This window comes from Oncorhynchus gorbuscha, linkage group LG02 (genome assembly GCF_021184085.1).
Source record: "Oncorhynchus gorbuscha isolate QuinsamMale2020 ecotype Even-year linkage group LG02, OgorEven_v1.0, whole genome shotgun sequence".
Lineage (NCBI taxonomy): Eukaryota > Metazoa > Chordata > Actinopteri > Salmoniformes > Salmonidae > Oncorhynchus > Oncorhynchus gorbuscha.
This window is the reverse complement of record NC_060174.1, coordinates 36,416,543-36,434,290: the sequence shown is the minus strand read 5'-3', so window position 1 is coordinate 36,434,290 and position 17,748 is coordinate 36,416,543. Positions and strand designations below refer to the sequence as shown.

The window sequence follows — 17,748 nt, the reverse complement described above, 5'->3', positions numbered from 1 at the left end:
CTTCCCTGAGACCAAAGTCGCTCTGGATAAGAGCGTCTGCTAAATGACTTAAATGTAAATGTAATTTCTGACAGTTTGTGCAGAAATTCTTCAGTTGTGCAAACCCACAGTTTTATCAGCTGTCCGAGTGGCTGGTATCAGACGATCCTGCAGATGAAGAGGCCGGATGTGGAAGTCCTGGGCTGGCATGATTACACATGGTCTGCAGTTGTGAGGTCTGGTTGGACGTACTGATTCTCTAAAACGACGTTGGAGGCGGCTTATAGTAGAGAAATGAACATTCAACTCTCTGGAAACAGCTCTGGTGGACATTCTTGCAGTCAGCATGCCAATTGCACACTCCCTAAAAACCGTTCAACATCTGTGGCATTGTGTTGTGTAACAAAACTGCAATTTTTTTGGATGGCCTTTTGTTGTCCCCAGCACAAGGTGCACCTGTGTAATGATCATGATATTTAATCAGCTTCTTGATACGCCACCTGTCATGTGGATGGATTATCTTGGCAAAGGAGAAATGCTCACTAACAGGAATGTAAACAAATGTGTGCACAAAATTTGAGAGAAACAAGCATATGGAACATTTCTATGATCTTTTATTTCAGCTCATGAAATATGGGACCAACACTTTACATTTATTTTGTTGTTCAGTGTGTATGTAAGATTTGAACAATAATACACGCCGGGATGAGGTCAATGGTACAAATATTTGTATTGTGTAATGTGCAGAGAGAATATACTCCAATATCAGGATCGTGGCCATGCTTCATAGAATCTACACCCATCCAAGCACCACTAAAACAGTAAAGAGCTTACTGCACCTAGTCATAGAAAAGAAAACACAGAAATTGAACAAATATTTGACCCTTCATACAAATGGTTATGAAGTAAAGTTTGTACAACCAATAAACCCATCAACCAATCAATCAATTGTTTCCTCTTCTTGAGCAGGTGTTTGTGTAGTCTGAGGTCTGTGTGAGGGAGTTATGGTTATGGAGTGTTTGTCTGTTGGTGGACTTGAGGATTCTCATCAGGACTTTATAGCTCTCCATCTCCTCCTGAGGGTGCTATTGAAAACAGAGAACAATAGTTAGACTATTTGAACTATGACTGCCACACACACTCACGCACACACCCACAGACTCACCCTGGTGAGTGCTTGTATCAGGCGTCGTAGCACGGCCTCCTCTCTCTGAGGACACAGACTGGTCACCTGACCCACACAACCCAGCAAACAGGACATGGTGTGGCGCTGGGGCTGCTGGGACAACATGCACACACACACATACACAATAGTTGCTGAGGAGGTTGAAGACCCCGAAGTAAGCCATGACACGATTAAACGTGTATCAATGGTCTGACTGGTGGGTCTCACCTTCGTTAGCACACTTAGATGGTTCACGTGTTGAGATACTGAGGTCAACCTCTCTACGTCATCTGCACTCAGAACAGGCTCCTGGAGAGAGATAAAAAGAGAGTATAAAAAGCAGGAGAGTGCAAGAGAGTGAGAGTATAAAGGGAGAGAGATCTTTATCTGAGCCCTCTGACCTTGAGTTTCTCCAGCCAGGTCCACAATAGACAGCTGAGTACGTGCGGATCAGACTCTGTGACCAGTAGGGCCCAGGCACACTCACTGCTGTTCAGCTCCTCCTGTCAGTCAACACAGACAAAACAGAGTGCAGTCAGGATTCCGGTTACTGGTAGGCAGCCCATGACAGATTAAGGTATCCCATTCCAATATGTTGTAATCATAGTTATGGTAAATTCCATTTCATTTAAGTCAATTCAGGAGGGCCCAAATCTTGAGATCCGCAGAATAAGCTTCAATGTAACTTAGTAACTTCCAGACAGTCTACACTACACCTCAACTTGTGATAACTTGCTGTAACAGTTTATTACCTGTAGCAGTGCTGTCCTCTGTAGAACTGTCTCTCCAGGGGGGTTTAGATCTGCCATCTCCTTGGCAACTGCCCGAGCCACTGAGGCCTGTCCGGACTTACGCTGGTTTTTACATACCTTCAGAGCACAGGAAATAGTGTATTAAGAAATGTGTTTTATATTTAAAAAATAGACACTTTTACTAGTATGCCCCCAGTAACACAGTCTGATACTCACCTCAATGTAGGAGTTGAATTTGTGAAACGCTGGCGCCCTCTTGGCAGTGCACTTTAAACTCTTCGAAGAACAGTTACTGTTGGTTGCCCCACTGCCTGCTGGGAGGTTGAGTCTTTGTGAGTCCTCAGGACTGGAACAGATGCCAGCTGTAGGGGTGGGCAGGACTGGACTCATGGGTCTCACGTCAGGTCTAATCTGCTCTAATCCAGACCAGTCTCTCTTACTCCTATCTAGTACAGTACAGTATGAGCCCAACTCAAGATCCTGGAAGAAAATAAAGCAATTTGGTTAATATCAAGGCTCTGAATGTTGCCAGTACCAATGCAGATTTCTCTAACCTAATGTTCAAGAATGTTCCACCTGTAACCAGTAATGCCGGGGATACACTACTCAATTTAGCCACAAATTTGCTTTTGCCAAAACAAATTGTATTGAAATCCTTTGAACTTGGGCTATGATCAGTACGTCAGGACTCACATAGTTTGAGTGGGTGACACGAGCCTCCCAGACAAGCTAAATTACTTACTTACTCGCTTCGAGGCAAGCAACACTGAACCATGCATGAGAGCATCAGCTGTTCCGGACGACTGTGTGATCACGCTCTCCATAGCCCAAGAACACTAAGGTAACCTGCCTATATGACTACCGGCCCATAGCACTTACGTCTGTAGCTATGAAGTGCTTTGAAAGGCTGGTCATGGCTCACATCAACACCATTATCCCAGAAACCCTAGACCCACTTTAATTTGCATTACCGCCCCAACATATCGTCCCTGTTCACTCATGACTGCATAGCCACGATTCCAACACCATCATTAAGTTTGCAGATGACACAACAGTGGTAGGCCCGACAACGATGAGACAGCCAATAGGGAGGAGACCTGGCCATGTGGTGCCAGGATAACAACCTCTCCTTCAATGTGATCAAGACAAAGGAGATGATTGTGGACTACAGGAAAAGGAGGACCAAGCACACCCCCATTCTAATTAATGGAGCTGTAGTGGAGCACGTTGAGAGCTTCAAGATCCTTGGTGTCCACATCACCAACAAACTATCATGGTCCAAACACACCAAGACAGTCGTGAAGAGGGCACAACTGATTTGGCATGGGTCCTCAGATCCTAAAATAGTTCTACAGCTGCAACATCGAGAGCATCCTGACTGGTTGCATCACTGCCTAGTATGGCAACTGCTCATCCTCTGACCGCAAGGCACAACAAAGGGTAGTGCGTACGGCCCAGTACACACTGGGACCAGCTTCCTGCCATCCAGGACCTCTATAACAGGTGGTATCAGAGGAAGGCTCTAAAAATCGCTGAAGACTCCAGTCATCCTAGTCATAGACTGTGCTCTCTTCTACCTCATGGCAAGAGGTACCGGAGCACCTAGTCTAGGTCCAAAAGGCTTCTTAACAGCTTCTACCCCCAAGCCATAAGACTCCTGAACAGGTAATCGAATGGCTACCCAGACTATTTGCATTGTCTACCCCCCCCCTCAATTTCTTCTGCTGCTGCTCTATGTTTATTACCTATGCAAAGTCACTTTAACTCTACCTATATCTACATATTACCTCAATTACCTCGACTAACCTATGCCCCCACAAATTGACTCTGTACCAGTACCCCCTGTATATCGCCTCGCTGTTGTTATTTTACTGCTGCTGTTTAATTATTATTATTATTATTTATTTATTTTACTTATCTATTTTTTACTTAATTAACACTTATTTTTCTCTTGGTTATTAAGGGCTTGTACACATGTTGTGTTCGGTATGTGTGACAAACACAATTTCATTTGATTTGACTGAGATGATGGACAGGTTTGTGGAGCTGTGGAGAGAACACAGCTGCCTTTTCAATATTAAATGGTTTATATTACCTCCAATTCCCTCTATAGAATAGAAAGTGCCCACAGCTGCCCAACCATTTGCGGGTCTATATTCTGCACATCCATCTCTTTAAAAAAAATGTTTCTTCACAAAATAAAGTGCACATTAATAAAGTAGCTTGCTGTTTGCATGTCTGTATTTTTTTCCTACGACAACCGAGAAACGTGGGCAGGGTGGACTAGGAAATCATCCTGTAATGTGAGCACCCTGGTCCAAGGGTTGCTCACATTAGATTTTAGAAGACGTGTATGCCCAGTCTAACCCTGATGTTAACCCTTACCTGTTTTACAGTGATCTTGCTGAGGTCTGAGTCACTGTAGCTGCGTTTATCCAGCAGTACCTGTCTCTTCCTCTCCAGAAAGCCCTCTGGTTCGTCCCAGGATGACACTGAACCTGACCCTCCCCAGGACCCCATATGGACCTCACGGTGCAGGGGCAGGTACTGCTTGGCCACCAGGGTCTCCCTCACAGCCCTGCCCAGGGCCCGCAGTTCTGCCCTTCTCTCCAGCTCAGCATGCACCTCCAGAGAGGCAGGCAGGCCCAACGCCAGGGCAGTAAGACGGCCACACAACAGGTACACCACCTAGATGATGATCATCATGAAAACAGATAGCTTTTAGAAACAGATACAGGAACCCATGGGATACTGGAGAGAGTGGAAGATGGAGAGAGAAAGAGCAGAGTGAATGGGTGTGATCTGTCTGTTGGACCCAAAGCCAGACCCTCCAGACAACCACAAAGGAGGTAGGGGAGAGTGGGGTAAGTTAAGTCATTTTCTTCATTCAGTATCACTCCGTCAAGGTACATATAGTATTCTTTCTAACAATGATGTCTACTAATATTTCAGGATATTGTGTATCCCTGAGGGGGGGGAATCAGAATTCATGTAAATATTACAGGTTTTGAAAATATAGCTTGTCCCCCCTAAAGAAATTGAGCCGCGGGATAGGCTAAATTAAGCCGCCTACACATTTCTGTACTGAATGAGATATTAACACTACCTTTTAATCTTTTTATTCAATACAATCACAAACACTTTTTGTCTTTTAAGAATTTTAAGATTTTTTTAGCACAGGCTTAATACCCAACAAACACTACTTTAGGCCAAGCTTTGCTGTTAACTCATATCCCGGCTATAATGCCTTGCATTATGCCTGGGAAGAAAACACTTACATTTGCCATTGGCTCATCTCACCCCAAGGCAAACATTTTGACTATATTAAACCCACACAGCTACAATGATGTACTTCCATGCTAGGTTTAGGACCTCATATCTGACTCTACATGGAACCCAGACCCTAGCAGTGGAGCAGGTCCCCACATGTCAAACCTCACTAGTATGGATGACTGTGGGAGTGCTCCTAACAGTAATGTCCCACCCACCAGCAGCCAGTGCCTAATGACAGTGACCATCGAAAGTGAAAAATAAAGGACATGCATGTGGATGACAAGGGCATTGAAAGTGTCTGTAATAATCATGGAGAGAAAGGTGATGTCAAAGCAGAGAATCAACCATGTCCCACTTTAAATGTAAGTGCAGGGATATTTGATATCAAAACACCTGCTGGAAGAGAGAATTGAAACATGCAATTTGCAATTTTAAAACACAAGAGCAGCAGACTTACTTTGGATGATAAGGTTGTACAGAACAATCTTTAAATTATATACTTTGGTTTAGATACAAGCATCATGTCTGTTACATTTATTGGGGGTCAATTAATGAAGACATCCTCTTCTACAAACCACTGGAAACCAGTACAACAGGAGAGGGTATTTTTAAAGTACTGGACCATTTTGTGACATCAAATGGACTTTGGTGGTCAAGATGTATTGGTATTGGTACTGATGGAGCAAAAGCCATGACAGGGGGACATAGTGGAGTGGTAACGCGCATGCAAGCAGTTGCTCCTGACGCCACATGGGTACACTGCAGCATCCACCAAGAGGCTCTTGCTGCCAAGGGAATGCCTGACCGCTTGAAGGATGTTTTGGACACTAGAGTGAAAATGGTTAGCTTTGTTAAAGCAACTTTTGTGTTTTTTCTGCATTATGCAATGATATTGGCAGTGACCATGTAACACTTCTACAACATACAGAAGTGCTCTGGTTATCAAGGGGGAGAGTATTGGCATGTTTTTTAAATTGAGATACAAAGTTTTCTTTACTGACCATAATTTTCACTTGTCTGACTGCTTGCATAAGTTTCTCACACGACTGGCTTATCTGGGTGATGTTTTTTTCTCTCCTGAATGATCTGAATCTAGGATTACAGGGACTCTCCCCAACTATATTCAATGTGCGGGACAAAATTGAGACTATGATTAAGAAGTTGGAGCTCTTCTCTGTCTGCATTAACAAGGACAACAGACAGGTCATTCCATCATTGTATTATTTTTTGTGTGCAAATTAACTCAAGCTTATGGACAATGTCAAATGTATATATAGCGATATAGCGAAGCACCTGAGTGAGCTGGGTGAGCAATTACACAGGTACTTTCTCAAAACGGATGACACAAACAACTGGATTCATTATCCCTTTCATGCCCTGCCTCCAGTCCACTTACCGATATCTGAACAAGAGAGCCTCATTGAAATTGCAACAAGCGGTTCTGTGAGAAACAAATGTAATCAGAATTTAATCTGGATAGGGCTGAGCTCAGAGTATCCTGCCTTGGCAAATCGTGCTGTTAAGACACTGATTCCCTTTGCAACCACGTACCTATGTGAGAGTGGATTCTCAGCCCTCACTAGCATGAAAAGTAAATACAGGCACAGACTGTGTGAAAAATTATTTAAAACTGAGACTCTCTCCAATACAACCAAACATGGCATCCTTTCAAGCACAAGCTTCTCATTAATCTGTGGTGAGTTATTCACAATTTTTGATGAACAAATAAGGCTAAATAAAGAGCAAAATTATTGATCATTATTATATTATTTGTGTTCTTTGTCATTTCCCACGAGCCGGGTTGTGACAAAAACTCACACTCATTCTTATGTTTAATAATAAATGTATCATATAGTGTGTGTGTTTGGCAGGCTTACAATGATGGTAAAAAACAACATTTGAGAGTGTGCTGACCCTGGTGCAGCAGGAGGTTGAATGTTTGAAGGGGTAATGGACGAAAAAAAGGTTTGGGAACCACTGCTCTAACACAATGAATTCATTTGACTTGGTGAAAATCCTTCTTTTTTTTTACCCAACTTGCTTTCCACTTTTTCCATGTGGTTTCTTCCTTCACAGACTCCATGAAATGATGACTTATTGCTCAATTTTGTAAAATGATTCATTTTGTATATGATTTCCTCAAAGCAAGGTTTTGCTCAACTTACCCCACTCTCCCTTACATGACACATTACCCCACTCTACCCTACTTGACAACTTACCCCACACTCCCCTACTTGACACCTTACCCCACTCTACCCTACTTGACAACTTACCCCACTCTACCCTAAATGACAACTTACCCCACTCTACCCTACATGGCACCTTACCCCACTCTACCCTACATGACAACTTACCCCACTCTACCCTACATTACTTATTACCTAAAAGAAAGATAGTGTTGCCAAAATAATTATACAAAACAGACACCTTGGGAGTGTGCCTGAGGGTGCGGGCCTCCTGGCCATGGAGGAGGAGGGCCTGACGGTGCAGGTACTGCAGCAGGGTGAACTGGGCCCCGTGGCGCAGGCTGAGGTCAGGGAACTGGGCCAGCTGAGGGCCCAGAAGACGAGCAAAGTCAAACACCAGGCTGATCTGGTCCCGGGTCTGGATGGAACAGGGACGTTTGATACGTACGTAGTGGACAGCCTCACTGGGGCTCACACGCAGAGTGTAGACCAGGTAGCAGGCTATCAGGACACCTGTCAACAATGACAGGAGGTGTGCCAATTTTTGCAGGATCGTTTATGGACAATGGGTTTCTGATTGCAGTCAATGTATATTCTAAATTAAGTGAACAATGAAGACAATTGATGTACTGAGAACCGGATTCTCCAAAAATATACACACACCTGTCCTCCCCAAGCCTGCGTGACAGTGCACCGCCACCTTCCCTTCTTTCACAGCGAAGGCTAACACCTTTACTCCATCCATCATCCCCACAAGAGACGACACACCGAAGTCCGGCATGCCAAAGTTGAAGAAGAAGACTGCACCACAAGCACACACACACACAGAAGGAAAGACAAGAACACATATTTCATTTACGAAAGGCCACAGAGACAATCCTAAAGTAAAGTGTGTGTTGTAGATATACTCTAGGTATAAATACAGTATAGTCTTACTATTATTCTCCATAAAGGTTTGTGGGGAGTAAGTAAATCCAGTGTCTGGCTCCAGTGGAGGGCCACAGTGAGCATGCTCCCCAGGCAACTGCATGTTGATGATGGACTTGATGTTCAGCCTGGTCAGAGAGAACCAGATCAATTAGAGGAGAAAGAGGGTGGACACGCGAACACACGTTGGCAGACATGCAGACATGGACATATACATGACTATTTACCGTTGGAACTGCTCTATGATGTTGTATTTCTTGATGAGGTGAGAGGAGGGTCGTGCCATGGCCACAATGTCATCTGTCACCCTGCGAACAGAACAGAAGTGAGCTTCCAATCATCACTCCCTTCCCATGCAGATCTCTCCCTCCCCACCTCTTTCTCTTCTGTATTTCTTTCCCTCCTTCCCTCCCCCCCCCTCCTCACCAGTGTGAGAAGAGTCCCTGTACAGCTTGTTGGCTGGGCCTCCAGCAGGCTGGTCCTTCATAGCGGCAGTCCCATCCTCCGCAGGCCAGTAGGCAAATGATCTTGGGTGGGATGGCCTTCACCAGATTTTCTCTGGCCTGGGAGTAGGCTGGACGAGGCACCGGCACCGTGGGCATAGTGGATAGTATGTACCGTAGTGGGGGTTGTTCACAGAGTCAGTTTAAACTTTAGAACTGAAGTCAATTGTTGAACCCTATGGAGGACAAGCTAGCTCCTTGGTCCAGTGGACAATATTATATGATGAAGTGCAGGGTTATAGTGTGTAGTGTACTGTGGTGGCTGGCCTTATGCAGACACCTGAAGTCATTTGTGACTAGAGGGACAAGATAGCCTCTTGGTCCAGTGGACAATATGATATGATGAAGTGCAGGGTTATAGTGTGTAGTGTACTGTGGTGGCTGGCCTTATGCAGACACCTGAAGTCATTTGTGACTAGAGGGACAAGATAGCCTCTTGGTCCAGTGGGAGGGGAGAAACAGGTGTGGTGCAAGTACCAGGAGTAGTTCACAGACTTAGCTCAGCCTCATGCAGAGATGTAAAGTCAATATGCCCTCAAGAACAACAAGTTGGTTAATTTGGAAGTATCCTACTGTATATACAGTATGCAGGTGGCTAGGTCTAAAGTTACTGACAGGGTTACAGAACTGGCAAACTTTACCTATGGGACTGTGTGGTAAATGAAGAGTCCAGTAGCTGGTACAATTGGAAAAGTAAAGAAAATATAGTCAATAAATGTTGCAGATATGTCTCTCTATCACAGTATTATAAACACTCTAGTGACTAGATTGACCAGCATCGTACCAAGATAGTTGATTGCTTAAAACCCTTTAACTGACTCTTGTTTAAAACATATTTAACCTTAAATTCCTATTACTAAAAACTCAAATAGGAACTTCTGATAGTTTTTTTTTTTACACTATGATTCTTGAAAATCCAATATCTTAAAAACTTGACTGCTGAAATTTAAAATATTTTGAGATTGTCAACAGGTAGACACATTTTTTTAAATCTAAAAGATAGTTTGAGTGGAGTGCCCCTTTAAGTCTGAATATTGATTAATTGACCCAATAGGTCATACAATGTGGTTTAACCTATTTATGTTGCCAATTCAATCATATTTTCACCAAAATAAATGCACCCTATTCTTAGTCCACCATACGTTTCCACTGACATATCAATCGCCTGGTTGAGCACATTTATTTTTTAAGTATTGCTTTTTAGCCTTTTTACATTTGAACTATTTATTTTCATATTCATACTTTTCAAGGTCTCTACTAACAAAATATTGCAATATAAATCTCTCAACAAATTAAATCCTGCCATTTATCCTATACCTTTGGTGACTGATTTTGAGTTTTCTTACAGCCATCTTAATGGGCAAAGTTAGAGTGCCACAACACTGAACTGCAGCAACCAAAAAGGATACAAATGATGTAAATTGATACAGGAGGGCTGGGGTAGTTGATCAATCAAGTTCAAGTGAAGATATTTTGTCCCCAAAAAATAAGTAATTGTCAAACATGCTCTACCAGCTGGTTGAGAATAAGGTTAAAGTAAGGTGCAATTATTTAATAAATCGAATTGGATGATAATAACAATATATTTTTGTGCAGCACCACACCATACAACTTTACTTGCATTAAAGTGCCATTAATGAATTGACTGATAATAATAATTAATTGACTGATAATAATCATCTCTTTCTGATTCATTTTATGTACAATAATGTAAAACAATACCCTTCTCTGTATCGTGTCTTACCTTTGTGGTGACATCTCGGAGAGAGGCGAGCTCCATTTCATACAAACACACACTGCTGTGTGCCGGCCCAGGATCTCTAAGCCTTATTAGCTGTCATAATAACATTAGAACAGACATTCACAAATCATAGTAATCTCTGTTATATAAGATCTATACTGTACTCCTGTCCATGCCTTGCCTACATGATCCTTATCCTTCTCAGCCATCTGGACATGTTTTGATTATGTCTTTAAGTGTTGCTGTGATTGTGATATTGCAACATACAGTATGTGCACAATTGGAAAGCTGAAGAAGATATTATTTCACTATTGTTGACTTGACATTAGCACAATAAAAATGATTTATTTCATCTTTCAATTAAAAGTGCATTACTATTCTATTCCTAAATACAAGACAATTGAATAGGTCAATTCTATTCCAATAGAGACATACATAAAGATGAGTGTATACATTTTATTGAGACCACATGCAGCATGAGGCAGTGTCCATGAGAGGTCAGTTATGTATCTGTTGTGAAAAGGGTTTTCAAAACAGCCTGAAGTCCAGTGGCGCAACTTTCACTGGGAACGGTGTGGACCATGCGGATGCCTCAGAGCGGTCAGGTAGGCTGTTTGGCAGTTTCAGCCAGCTGAATTTAGGACCGTGGGGACACCACAGAGTGTGCAGACAGTCTGTGTGAATGCAAAGCTTCTGAAAAGGCACAGTGTTGCTGTCTGCAGTTGCTGTCTGTGTGTGTGTTGCTCAGAAACTGGCTAATCTTTATTTGACTTGTGTAGCTGGCAATGTAAACGCTGTTTGACTTAACAAAAAAAAGTATTTATTTACAGCGCTGAGCTAGTTGTGTAACTGACATGTAACGTTAGCTACAGTACTGTTTCATCCCCTCTCGACTGAAGTTCTGTCTGAAGAGAATGAACTAATTTAGTGAGCTAATAGCTACCACAGCCAGTTCAGCTCTAGTCTCTAGCTATCTGTCACGTAGCTGTTTCTAACAGCTGTTGTGTGTATGAAATGTTTTGAAGCCTTTTAGTCCCATTTCAATGGAAGTAAATTAACTTGGATAGTTTTCGTCAGCTGTTGTACAATTATAGCTAGCCAGGATGGCTAACGTTAGCTAGCTAGCTCACTGATTTTAGCTATTAGTTTTGCCTCCATCACACTAGACCTGAATCAAACGATGAAACCAGCAGTCAAACGATTTGAAGACCGATATTCAGATGTTTTTTTTACAGCGCAATGTGAGTTTTTATTAGTCAGTATAGCAATTTAACATTATTGATCTGTCAGTTTCCTTAGCTTAAGTCCCTACTTTTCACACTGACATGGTATAAAGAGCTCAATAGGCTTCACTGTCATGGTTCACAGTACACAACACTATGCTCATCATGTTTTAGGAGGATTAGATGGTGACAGTTGTCCCAGCAGGGTCAGACAGCCAGGAAAGACCAGCCTACAGAGCTCAGGTGAATTTTGCAGTATATTATAACAATCAGTGAATGGACACAAGTTCCATATTCAGTTGATTGGTAGGGTACCGTCTGGAATCTGGGAATAATGATAATTTCAAATACTGAACCATTGATTCTAATCTTGGATAATATAATGTATATATGTACACTACGGTGATTCTTTGTCATGCTTCATCTGAGAAGGATCAGATTGTGACAGGGGTTTCAGCAGGGTAAGGTAACCAGGGAAGTCCAGTCTGACGGTGCTGAGGTGAACTTTTGTAGATACTTTATTCTCTCTGTGCAGAAAACACTTGACAAGCCAGAGGATTCAAAGATTGAAAGTATTTTTAGGCAGTCTGACAAACATCAAATTGATTTCCAAACTGTATCCAAGCTTGAGAGGCTTTTCCCGATGATACAAAACATGTCAAGAAAATTTTGAGGAAGACCTGGGAGACACTTTTGATGATGAGGAATGGATACAGACCCCTTGGAATTTTCCACATTTTGTTAGGTTACAGCCTTATTCTAAAATGGATTAAATTGTTTTTTTTTCCTTCAATATACACACAATAAATACCCTATAATGACAAGGCAAAAACGTTTTTTTTTTTTACAAATGAGTGCAATTTTATAAAATCAATTAAAAACTGAAATATTGCATTTACGTAAGTATTCAGACTCTTTACTCAGTACTTTGTTGAAGCACCTTTGTCAGCGATTACAGCCTTGCGTCTTCTTGGGTATAATGCTACAAGCTTGGCACATCTGTATTTGAGACATTTTTCCCACTCCCGCAGATCCTCTCAAGCTGTCAGGTTGGATGGGGAGCGTTGCTGCACAGCTATTTCCAGGTCTTTACAGAGATGTTGGATTGGGTTCAAGTCTGGGGCTCTGGCTGGTCCACTCAAGGACATTCAGAAACTTGTCCCGAAGCCACTCATGTGTTGTCTTGGCTGTGTGCTTAGGATTGTCCTGTTGGAAGGTGAACCTTCGCCCCAGTCTGAGGTCCTGAGCCCACAGGAGCAGGTTTTCATCAAGGACCTCTGTGTACTTTGCTCCTTTCATCTTTACCTCGATCCTGACGAGTCTCCCAGTTCCTGCCGCTGAATAACATCCCTGTGGCATGATGCTGCCAGCATTCAGGCCAGAGATTTCAATCTTGGTTTCATCAGAACAGAAAATCTTGTTTCTTAGTAACTGAGAGTATTCTATCAAAGAGTATCTTCTTTTATCTCAGAATGTCTACAGATTCAGTTTTTGTTTGCTTGGAAATGTTGATACTGGGGAATATTATCAGAAGAAACTGTGTAACCTAGCAATTACAGCGGCAAGAAAGGCATTGCCATTAATTGGAAGGGTGGTTATCCTCCTACAATGTCACAGTTGATGGCCGAAATGTGAATTTATGTATCACTAGATTTGATTTATTACAAGGTTAAGTTTATACTGTGCAACTTTTATAAGGTCTGTGTGCCTTATATGGAATACTGTATGACAAAAGGGTTCTGTATTGAAAACATTCAGGGTTTTTTGTCCAGCAGTCACAAATATATATATTTTTTCATGGCACACGAGACTCCTGTCTGATTTGCGCCTGTCTCAGTGGACTAATCCGAGGAGGCCGCAGGGATTTCACGATCCAAGAATATTGGGATTGTAGCTCAGATACACAAGACACGTCTCTCTCCAGAATGCGTTCTCTCCTGCCATTTCGTTGTTTTATAACTTTATTGTGTGCACTGTTTGCCGTGTCTATCAATTTCTAATCTGTTTGTTTGGTTATGGTCATTTCTGTTAATGCATTCATTATTACAGTTATTTACCGTTCTCGTTGTCAAATTGGACATGTGTGTTGCAGAACTCACAACCTATACTACACTTGTGAGAAACAAGTTTTTGTTTATTTCATGACCTTTATGAGTTATGGCAATTTTTTGATAGTCTTTTGTTTGAAATGCTCCTGTCAACATTGAGTAAGGATGCGCTCATGATTACGCATATAGAAGTAGGACTAGTCTACCTGGCCTGCGTGCAAATGTAGCCCTATAAATGTTCCCATTTGGGGATGTCTGATAGTATTTCTGATTGTCTTAACTCACCACCACCAATGAGCTGTGGAGCTTCTCAAAGTAATTTTTCTTCACCTCAAACAGCATGAAATGGAAAAATGTAGTTCCCTGATCCAGTGGAAATGTCATAAAATACCTGCTGACTTTTTATCCCTTGGACAAATAGTCTACAGCTGTCTGTCCCGAGCTCACTGGCCCGGGAAACTCTTGGGGACACAGAATATTTTATACAATGTTTCAAGTTTGCTAGCATGAGTTTTGGGCATCCCAGTTGATAGTTGATACAATGTTTCAAGTTCTTTGCAGACAGGCCATGCGTAGTCAATGGATATTTAATTTTATCAGGATATTTCCTACCAGGCTGCAATGTTTTTATGTGTTGGCTTTATATAGTCTATTCTTACATAGTTGGCAATGGCAATAAAAGTTACTTTTAGATTTGTATAATTTTCATTTAGATTTAGACAGATTGTAGATTAACCACAGACAATGCTTTTGAAATACAAGACTATTATAAATTAAATGAAACTTTTCCACGAATATGTGCCTATATAAATTATAACTGGCACGCAGGTTGGTAGAAATGGTAAGATAAATTGGCTCCAAATGGAAAAGGTTGCCGACTGCAGCTTTAGCCTATTACTGGCAACTTCAGGAGCTTAAAGGCAATCTGTTAAGGCCAGGAGGAGGGTCGGGAACAGGTTGTTTTTTCTAGTTAAGCTATCTTGATCTCTGGCTCCCTCTTGAGACATGTGTCTTAATTATTTAACCAAACAGCGTAGTAAAAGTATCAGACAAGTTCAGTACATATAGCCTAGTTGATTTTAATAAAACACATGGGGTATACACCTGTATATGAAAAAATACACGTGTAAAAATGTTGACCAATTGATTGGTCGAAAGAAAAAAACTACTCTTGGTCGACCAAGATAATTTTTTAGTCAAGGACAGCCCTAGTAGAAATGCAGGAAATTAGCTTTAAATGCCACAAAAAAATTGATGAAGGACCCTCAACACTTCTAAAACCAAAGTTGCTCCCCTGAGCTGAATTCACACATGATTAGGTGTGATTAGGACCATTTTTAGAGTAACTACTTTAAATACAATGTATAACCACTCTAGGGTTAGGGTAAGGGACACAACATGACCAAAAGTATGTGAACACTTGCTCATCGAACATCTCATTCCAAAATCATGGGCATTAATATGCAGTTGGTCCCACCTTTGCTGCCTTAACAGCCTCAACTCTTCTGGGAACGCTTTCCACTAGATGTTGCTGCGGGGACTTGCTTCAATTCAGCTACAAGAGCATTAGTGAGGTCGGGCAGTGATGTTGGGCGATTAGCCCTGACTCACAGTCGGTGTTCAAATCCAGCCCAAAGGTGTTCAATGGGGTTGAGGTCAGGGCTCTGTGCAGGCAGTCAAGTTCTTCCACACCGAAACCATTTATTTATGGAACTTGCTTTGTGCACGTGGGCATTGTCATGCTGAAACATGAAAGGGCCTACCCAGAACTGTTTTCACAAAGTTGGAAGCACAGAATTGTCTAGAATGTCCTTGTATGCTGTAGCGTTAAGATTTCCCTTCACTGGAACTAAGGGGGCCTAGACCTAACCATGAAAAACAGCCCCTTACCATTATTCCTCCACCACTAAACTTTACAGTTGGCACTATACATTGGGACAGGTAGTGATCTCCTGTCAACTGCCAAACCCAGATTTGTTCGTCGGACTGCCAGATGGTGAAAGGTGATTCCTCGCTCTAGAGACCGCATTTCACTGCACCAGAGTCCAATGGCGGCGAGCTTAAGACCACTCCAGCCAACGTTTGTCATTGCGCATTATGAGCGCCTGTACTGCTGCTCAGCCTTGGAACTGAGCTCTTCAGTAAGGCCGTTATACTGCCAATGTTTTTGTTTATGGAGATTGCATGGCTGTGTACTCAATCTTATACACCTGTCAGCAACGGGTGTGGCTGAAATAGCCAAATACATTAATTTGAAGGGGTGTCCACATACTTTTGTATATATAGAATAGTTTTATTTGTTATTATTTATTTATTTTTGATAGACAGTTTTATTCAGTACATTTATGTTGTTCAGTTCTCTGTGTAATAAACAGTGGGCAGAGAGCAATTCCAATTAGGCATACAAAAGTTAACACTTGGTCAATTTGAAATGAAACAAATCATTTTCTAAAGAGTACTCATAATAATAAGTGTTTTATGCCATTATAGGATGAGTATTGTTTTATATAAAGGTGTGATTGTTAGTATAGCATTTTTTTTTTACTAAAACAACAACAATACAATAAAAAAACAATACAAATGGCTGTTTAATACAAATGGCCGCTCCCATCAGTGGGTGCTCTCATCAGTGGGTGCACTCGCCCCAACTCACCCCGAAATCGTCATTCTACCACATCCCTCCATTCTACCATGGTGTCTCACTAGGAACTTGAACCTTCATCTGCAATATCTCTGCCGAAATTGCCCCCCCCCCCCGAAAAGCACAATGATATTTTCCTGTTGACAGACTGTGGTCCTTCAATTCCCCCAACAACACAATTTACAGGTCCAACCGAGCCCCAATATTATGCATTGATAGAAAGTACTTAAGTAAAAGTTGTTTTGGGGGGTATCTGTACTTTATTTGATTATTTATATTTTTTCACAACTTTTACTTTTACTTCATTGCATTCCTAAAGAAAATGCTGTATATTTTACTCTATACAGGATAAGGACTCTAAGCACACAGCCACTACTGTGTTTTCTTGGCTTCGGGACAAGTCTGACTGTTCTTGAGTGGCCCAGCCAGAGCCCAGACTTGAAACCGATCTAACAAACCCTGGAGAGACCTGAAAATAGCTGTGCAGAGACACTCCCCATCAAACCTGACAGAGCTTGAGAGGATCTGCAGAGAATAATTAGAGAAACTCCCCAAATACTGTACAGGTGTGCCAAGCTTGTAGCATCATAGCCAAGAAGACTCAAGGTTGAAATCTCTGCCAAAGGTGCTTCCAAAAAGTCCTGAGTAACGGGTCTGGATACTTATGTAAATGTGATATTTCTGTTTTTTTATACATTAGTAAAAATGTATAAAAAAATGTTTCTGCTTTGTCATTATGCGGTATTGTGTGTACATTGATGGGGATTATTTGTTTTTTTAATCCATTTTAGAATAAGGTTGTAATGTAACAAAATGTGGGGTTTGAAAAAGTCAAGGGGTTTGAATACTTTCCGAATGCGCTGTATATTGGTAATTTTAATTAAGACATTTATGATTTTTAATTGGTGGCAGACAAACAAATTCCTTTCTTTTTTTAAGTAATTGCCTCTTTCATTTTTTGTGGCAGAGTTGCATTGAGTTGGTTATAATTTTGTTTTGAGCATAGGCTTACATCTCCATACACCTTAATGAATTGCTAGTGTGATAATTTTACCATCGTTGTTTACAATGTCATTCATAAACATGATACCTTCATTATACATTGTCTCCAAGGAAAATTGGTTGATCCTCTATCAGTACATTAGAGTTTAGCCATATTATTTTCTGTAATATACAGTGGGGCAAAAAAGTATTTAGTCAGCCACTAATTGTGCAAGTTCTCCCACTTAAAAAGATGAGAGAGGCCTGTAATTTTCGTCATAGGTAGTACACTTCAACTATGACAGACAAAATGAGAGAGAAAAATCCAG

General features: G+C 41.6%; 1 protein-coding gene across 3 annotated transcripts; it reads right to left on the bottom strand.

Annotated features, from left to right (window-relative positions):
* Nucleotides 1-581: 581 nt before the first annotated feature.
* On the bottom strand, nt 582-10,579 carry zgc:77752 (uncharacterized protein LOC393862 homolog). Of its 3 annotated transcripts, XM_046308782.1 has the most exons (14): nt 10,530-10,579; nt 8,709-9,461; nt 8,510-8,590; nt 8,292-8,410; nt 8,019-8,156; nt 7,804-7,868; nt 7,597-7,719; nt 4,282-4,584; nt 2,113-2,376; nt 1,897-2,013; nt 1,546-1,647; nt 1,373-1,453; nt 1,145-1,258; nt 582-1,064 (listed from the first exon to the last, which is right to left on the bottom strand). In XM_046308782.1, the coding sequence occupies exons 2-14, from the start codon at nt 8,882-8,884 to the stop codon at nt 924-926; spliced, it is 1,824 nt and encodes a 607-aa protein (XP_046164738.1). In that variant the 5' UTR covers nt 8,885-9,461; nt 10,530-10,579; the 3' UTR covers nt 582-923. The 3 variants fall into 3 exon arrangements, with proteins under 3 accessions (XP_046164738.1, XP_046164721.1, XP_046164730.1); XM_046308765.1 differs by having other exon boundaries at nt 7,597-7,868; XM_046308774.1 differs by having other exon boundaries at nt 1,145-1,255; nt 7,597-7,868.
* Nucleotides 10,580-17,748: the final 7,169 nt, after the last annotated feature.

Excerpts from the sequence above, each read along its gene's own strand:
- zgc:77752 (XM_046308765.1), bottom strand. The coding sequence starts at position 8,884 with ATGCCCACGGTGCCGGTGCCTCGTCCAGCCTACTCCCAGGCCAGAGAA. Across the intron at positions 7,869-8,018 it reads CGCAGGCTTGGGGAGGACAG|GTGTCCTGATAGCCTGCTAC; the intron begins GTGTGTGTATAT and ends CATTGTTGACAG. Across the intron at positions 1,259-1,372 it reads ATCTAAGTGTGCTAACGAAG|CAGCCCCAGCGCCACACCAT; the intron begins GTGAGACCCACC and ends ATGTTGTCCCAG.